This window comes from Notamacropus eugenii, chromosome 2 (assembly GCF_028372415.1).
Source record: "Notamacropus eugenii isolate mMacEug1 chromosome 2, mMacEug1.pri_v2, whole genome shotgun sequence".
Taxonomy (NCBI): domain Eukaryota; kingdom Metazoa; phylum Chordata; class Mammalia; order Diprotodontia; family Macropodidae; genus Notamacropus; species Notamacropus eugenii.
The window spans coordinates 356,516,740-356,523,532 of NC_092873.1; the positions used below are offsets into that span (position 1 = coordinate 356,516,740).

The 6,793-nt window shown below is 38.1% G+C and overlaps 1 protein-coding gene across 1 annotated transcript; it reads right to left on the reverse strand.

Annotated features, from left to right (window-relative positions):
* Positions 1-441: 441 nt before the first annotated feature.
* Positions 442-6,792, reverse strand: LOC140528500 (keratin, type I cytoskeletal 10-like). The gene is made up of 8 exons (XM_072646383.1): positions 6,213-6,792; positions 5,041-5,123; positions 4,219-4,375; positions 3,950-4,111; positions 3,718-3,843; positions 2,382-2,596; positions 1,444-1,686; positions 442-578 (listed from the first exon to the last, which is right to left on the reverse strand). Exons 1-8 carry the CDS (start codon positions 6,750-6,752, stop codon positions 572-574), a joined length of 1,533 nt encoding a protein of 510 aa, XP_072502484.1. The 5' UTR covers positions 6,753-6,792; the 3' UTR covers positions 442-571.
* Between the last annotated feature and the right edge of the window lies 1 nt (position 6,793).

Genomic DNA, 6,793 nt, shown 5'->3' on the forward strand with positions numbered 1-6,793 from the left:
CAGGGTCAAATCCAACCTTGGGACTTGCTACTTGAGTGACCTTGGAGGAAACCGCTGTTTTTGTTTTGTCTGAGTCACGGTTTCCTTCCCTGGAAAATGAATGGGTTGGACTGGATGGTTTTTCTAAGATCTTACTTTGACTCCTATGATACTATAACATTTCCTGTTAAGGCTATGAATGTCTAATTCAAAAGAGAAATATAACGTGTACACAATTATATTGTTTGCATCAGGAAGAAAGTTTATTGAAATATAAAAGAAGGAACAGAAAGTTTCTTTATGAATTATCATTGAAGAATTCTCTCTAGTAAAGTGAAAACGAAGGGGAAAGAAATCATGAGAAACCCCTTAGACACCTTATATTTAAAGAGAGAAAAGGTGTCTATGACCATTAGGAAGGATGAAGATTTTCTTTGCTTGACCTTGATATACTGTGGTCTAGGGAAGGAGATTTTTCCATGTCAACCCTGGTTAATAGTAGTGCTTCTTAGTATCTAATTCCACTCTGGATGAAAGGACTCTACCATCAGGGGCCACCTCCTCAATGATGGTCTTGATCAAATGGCTTCTATTAGAATCTGCAGGTGAAAAATGACCAATATTGGCATTTCTCCTATATAATGAAGAGTGCTCCTCTTCAATAAAATTGCTGAGAGTTCAAGAGTCCCCCAAAGCTGCACTTGAGCAAGGAAAACTAACAAGTAATAATGAGTGAAACCATTAACTGGCATACCCTCCTATAATCAGAAAAACTGCACTTTGGTCCTTGAAAGGCATATTTGTCAACTAAAATACTTTAATATAGATACACAAAGTAAATTTCTAATCTAAAAGAAAACATAAAGAAAGGGTCTACCAATAATTACCCCTTCTGAGTATTATTCAAAATTTCAGGTTTGAATTATTTTCTACCATGTTAATATTCAAGGATCTGTGCTTTTGTTAGTGTGGGTCTTCTCTTTGCCATCATAGGTTACAACCCTTTTGCATTCACTAGATGGGCTTCCAGAGTTGTCCAGACTAAAACATTCCTCATAATTCAGCCAACTTGATTAGGGGCTTCTCCCAACTTAGAATGGTTCTCAAACAATAGATGCATAACTGGTCACTTGGCTCATATTAAAAAGCTTGCCTCTAGAACCTTTCAGAGCTTGCACTGGACTTCTATTTTCTTTGTGAAACAAAGTCTCTCTGTTTGTCTCTCCTAATGTTCAAGGGAGATGCCACTTCAATTTAAGTGACTTTTAGTTAGAAGTAGCCGAAGTGAAAACAATATTTAAAAACCTGTATTTTAACTTCAAAATTATTATCAAAAGAATTTCTTTCTGAAAGCAGAAACTTTTGTGTTTCCAAAATTAAGAAGAATGAGAGGAAAAAACCTCATAAGCAAAACCCACAAGAAATTAAAATGGATTCTGATTACCCTAATTAGTTTTTGCTGACCTTGTTCCAGAGCTGCTTTTCAAAGGAGATTCTCCACCAGATACAGTGCTTTCTCCTTGTCCTCCAACTGAACCTCCTCTGGAGCCAGAACTTTTGAATTCTCCACTTCCACCAGAGCTTACTCCATTTCCAACACTGGAGTTACTCCCTTGGACACCACTGGATCTTCTACCATATCCTCCACCACTAGTGCTTCCTCCATAGCCACTAGAGTTTACTTCATGGTCACTGCTTCCAGATGTGCTACGAGAAATATAAAAATGGAGATAAATGTTAATGTTATCCATAAGTTATCCATAGTTATCCATAACCATGACCAAATGTATGTCCTTCTTTCCCTGATTTTATTAGACTCTTAGAGAAGCTAAATAGTTTGAGAAGAGATTGATGGCAAAGTGTGATGGTGCATGTTCATAGTTCCTTCTACTATGGGAAACTGAGACTAGTGGTTCACTTGAGTTTGGGCATTCTGATCTTCTGTAGGGTTAAAGCTCATTGGCTATCATCAATCAAACAATTGTCAATAAATAAAATATCATCAATAAATGAATGCCAAAGGTCACTCATATGATGAGCCCTTGGTATCAGAAGGTCACCTGGCTACCTGAAGAAGAGCAAATCATTGGGAAAAACAGAGCAGGTGAAAGTCCTCATGCCAGTCATTATTTGGAATTCAGCCCATGAGGGGTCACTGACCTTTCATCCTGGGCAAGACAGGGAGAAGTGGGAGACAGAGAGAGTTGATACTTGATAAAGGTGTCTTCTGGTTAGAATGATCATTCCTTGGCCAAAATCAGGGAGGATGGACCCAAGATTTCAGATAGAGTTATGTATTTCTCCTCTAACAACTCTTTGCTTCTCAAAAATTGGAAGAATCTCTCCTATCTACAAAATTAGTAGACAGGAAAATGTCCAATAGTGGTGCTTCTTTCACTCACCCTCCTCCCTCTAGAAGGCTGCGGTAGGTCTGAATTTCATTCTCCAGGCGGATCTTGATGTCAAGGAGGACCTGGTATTCTGAATTCTGGCATTCTGTTTCAGCCCTGATCTGCTGTAACTGCTCTTCCAGAGCAGTGATCTGGCCCTGGATTTGTGATAGTTGAACACAGTAACGACCTTCTGTGTCTGCCAAAGTTGCTTCCAGGGATTGTTTCTGAGAAGGAGAGGAGCATTGTATGAATTGACAACATCAATGATTAAATGGGATACAACAAAATTAGAAAATTCACAGAGGAATTAAGAACTTTGACTACATTTAGAAATATATGACCTGATCTAGTTTTAGCAATTTAGCAATTTCAGACCAATACACTTCCAGTTTTGGCTCTGATGTGGTGTCTTTGTTGTATTTCAAAAGCCTGGTACTATGATCTATGTTCCTTTCTCTCTGTTGTCACTGTTGTCAAACCATTCAGTCATTTCCAACTCTTCATGACCCCATCGACCATAGCAATCTAGTACCTTTCATATTCTCTCTCTCAAAGTCTTTCCAAGTTCATGTTCATTATTTCCATGACAGTATCTATCCATCTCATCCTCTGTCATTTCCTTTTTCTTTTACCATTGATCTTTCCCAATATTAGGGTGTTTTCCAATGAGTCCTATCTTTTCATTATGTGGCCAGGTTTTTGAATTTCATCTTCAGTAATTGACCTTCCAGTAAATATCCTGAATTAATTTTTTAAGTATTGATTTGACTCCCTGTTGGCAAAGGGACTTTCAAAAGTCTTCTCTAGCACCACAATTGGGAAGCATTGATTCTGTGGTGCTTGGTTTGCCTTATACTTTAGCTTTCACTGCTACTGGAAAAAACAAAGTTTTGACTACAACAGACCCTTGTCAATAAGGTGATATCTCTTTTTAAAGATATGCTATCTAGATTGGCCACAGCTTTCCTTCCAAGGAGCATGAGTCTTTCAGTTTCATGGCTGCAGTCACTATCTGCAGTGATTTTTGAACCAAAGAATATAAAATCTGTCACTGCTTCCATTTCTTTGTCTATATGGCATGAGGTGATGAAACCAATTGCTATGATCTTAGACTTTTTTAATGTTAAACTTCAAGCCAACTTTTACACTCTCCTCCTTCACCCTCATGAAGGACTAAGGACACATTTCCAAATTTGGTGAACATTTATCCATGGGATCACAAAGTTGAACGGGAAAGCTTAAAAATGAAATCTCTAAAACTTTGTACTTTCTTGAGAAATGCATCAAAACACTTTGGGAACACAGAACTTATGTTATGGAAACAGAGAGGTTATTGTTAACTTACTAGGGCCAGTTGTGACTGTAGTTCAATCTCCAAAGCTTGTAGGCTGCGTTTCAATTCGGTGATTTCAGATTTGTGACTGGACACTTGTTCAACGTTCGTATTGATCTCTGTGGTCAGCTCCTTGCTCTAGAATAAAAGCAGAGGAGAGCAGAGAGAGAAAAGAATAATTAGAAAACAATAACCACCTTTATGGAAAGGTGAGTGACTTCTAGGCATAATGAGTAATTTTCACCATTTCATTGAACCAGGCTTCAGCATCTTTGCGATTTTGTTCAGCCATTGCCTCGTATTCGGTTCTCATGCGGTTCAGATATTCAGTCAGATCCACTGCTGGGGCAGCATTTATTTCCACATTCACATCACCAGTGGACACATTCTGAAGATCTTTCATTTCCTATAGAGGAAAGAGAGCCCATAATATGACTATAGCTTTCATGACAATAATAAGAATTTAGGGGATTAGGGTATGACATGGTGGGATGGAACAGAACTTTGTCTCACCTCCTCATGATTCTTCTTCAGGAAGGCCAGTTCCTCATTCAGACTTTCTAGCTGCATCTCTAGGTCAGTCTTGGACAAGGTCAGATCATCTAGGACTCTGCGCAGGCCATTAATGTCAGCCTCCACACTTTGACGCAGGGTGGCTTCATTTTCATACCTGAAAGAGACATGGTATAATCAGTAATATAACTCAATGCATTGAAAAGAATATCTTTTGTGGGAGGGGAAGAATAGGAAAGAGGAGCTTGAGAAAATGTAAAGTAACAGAATATAATATAATATAATAAAATACCATACCAAAATAGTCCAAATAATACAAAACACACTAATTAAGCACCTACTGTCTACAGAGTATTACTCTGGATCTTAGAGAAATTTTCCTAGTCTGAAAGGACCAACTCTATTACTAATAGAATTGTATCTATTAATATCTTGACTATTATTTTGTAACTTCTTGACTCTTAATAGATTTTATTTCACAGTGTGGTAACCAATTGATTTCCTATTTTATTTCAGCATGTTCATTCTACTTCACACACAAATGATGGTAACAGTTGAGTAAAAGCAACACTGTCCAAAATGACTTAAAAGTTAGTTGCAAAGTATTTCTGATCTCAAATACAGTGGATAATATTATTACTACTGAAAATTTCTCTGATGATCTCAAAAATGTTTAATTTTGACTGATTTTCAAAAATTTTACAGGCAAGATTGCCACTTGGGGGACATTGGAAATTCATATTTATTTTGTTAAGAAATTACCCACACCAAATTCAAGTCTGACAATTTCAGCAGCGCATGCTCCTTATTCTCTTTGCTTACTTCAGTCTGAAGTCATCAGCAGCCAGCCTGGCATTGTCAATTTGCAACAGCACGTTAGCATTGTCATTAGTTAGATTCAGGATCTGTAGAAGAAAAATAATTGAGAAAGAGGTCACGTATATGCATTTTGAAAAAGATTGTCCTTTTTAAGAACTGAATTTAACCATTATTACCTCATAGAATCCTATGGGGATACTTTTGTCACTTAAGAATGACATGCAGTGCACTCACTTGTTTCCTCAAGCTTGAATCTTCTAGGATTTCTGAAGTCATGCCTTTTCTGACCAGGCATTTTGTTTTTTATACTCAGCAATTGAAATCCTTGATGTTATCACACCATGTTATTTCTCTGACTTAAGGACTGCTCTGACTGATTCAGTACTAAGTAATTACATTTAGAATTGACCCATCAGATTTGAATTTTAGATATCCTTGGAAGATATAAATTGCATCTCTTATTTCCAATTGGGAGAATTCATACTTTTGGAAATGTAGGAGAGAGTAAATTTCTATGAATTTGTGAGTATGTTTTATTTGCTCTGATAGAACTAGGAGAGATTTTTTGCAACATTTGAATGATTCTTTAGTTTGCCCTTTTATAGTTTTTCCCTCTCATTTCTTTGATTTTACTTCCTTTCTTCAGGAGTTCCCTGGAGATCCAGCAGCTTTCAATAGTCTGACATCCTTGCTGACCAATAACAGTTTACCATTGCATGTTGGGTAAGGATCACTTTCCCTCAACTCTTCTAATTTTGGATCATACTAAATTATTCCCAGGACCAAGAATAACATAAGCAATAGTGATTAGTAGCTCATGTTTCTTGATTTAAAATTTTTCTATGTCAATTTTTTTTTGTTGTTGTTGTTGAGAAAGAAGAGACAGGCTGAATTTGTGATTTCATTGCTCTAAGTAACTGTCAATGAGAAGCTCCTTCTTATAATGCAGATCAGAACCTGCTCTGAAACTTAGAGTCTTACAGAATTGCCTAGGGACACTGGAAAAGGTTAAAGGACTTATCTAGGGCCACGTAGTTAAATGTTAGAGGAATCTTGAACTTCAGTCTCCTGACTCTGAGACAAGCTCTTCTTATCTAAAAATATAAGACTTAGAAATATAAGACTGAGAGTAAGCAAAAGACTGATTCAGAAGCAGTATAAATTATGTTTCTTACCTGATCCTTAAGGTCTTTGATTTGGTCATAATAATGAGAGTAGTCACGAGGTTCTTGCTGATTTGTGTTGCCATGTTTCTCATACCATTCCTTGATTTTTTGTTCTAGCTCAGAGTTCGACTCCTCCAGAGCTTGTACTTTGTTCAGGTAGGAGGCCAGGCGGTCATTGAGGTTCTGCATGGTGACCTTCTCATTGCCTGTGAGGAGGCCTCCATCACCTCCCCCAAAGCCTCCCCCAAAGACTCCACCAAAGCTTCCTCCCCCAAAGCTACCACTGCCATAGCTACCACCATCAAAACTACTCCCAACATAGCTACCACCACCAAAACCTTCTCCAAAGCCCCTCACTGATCCACTGCCAAATCCCCCTCTTGAGCAGCTGCCATAGCTAGAGCCCCCACCTAAGCCAAATCCTCCACCAAGAGAGCTAACCCCATAGCCAGAGCCTCTAGTGCTTGAGACTCTGACAGAGGAACCTCCTCCTCCTCCTCCACTTTGGGAGGAAGAGTAATGCTTGCTGGAGCTATATCTCTGGGACATAGTGATGCAGTAGAGGTTCAACTCAAGCAATGCTTGCTATC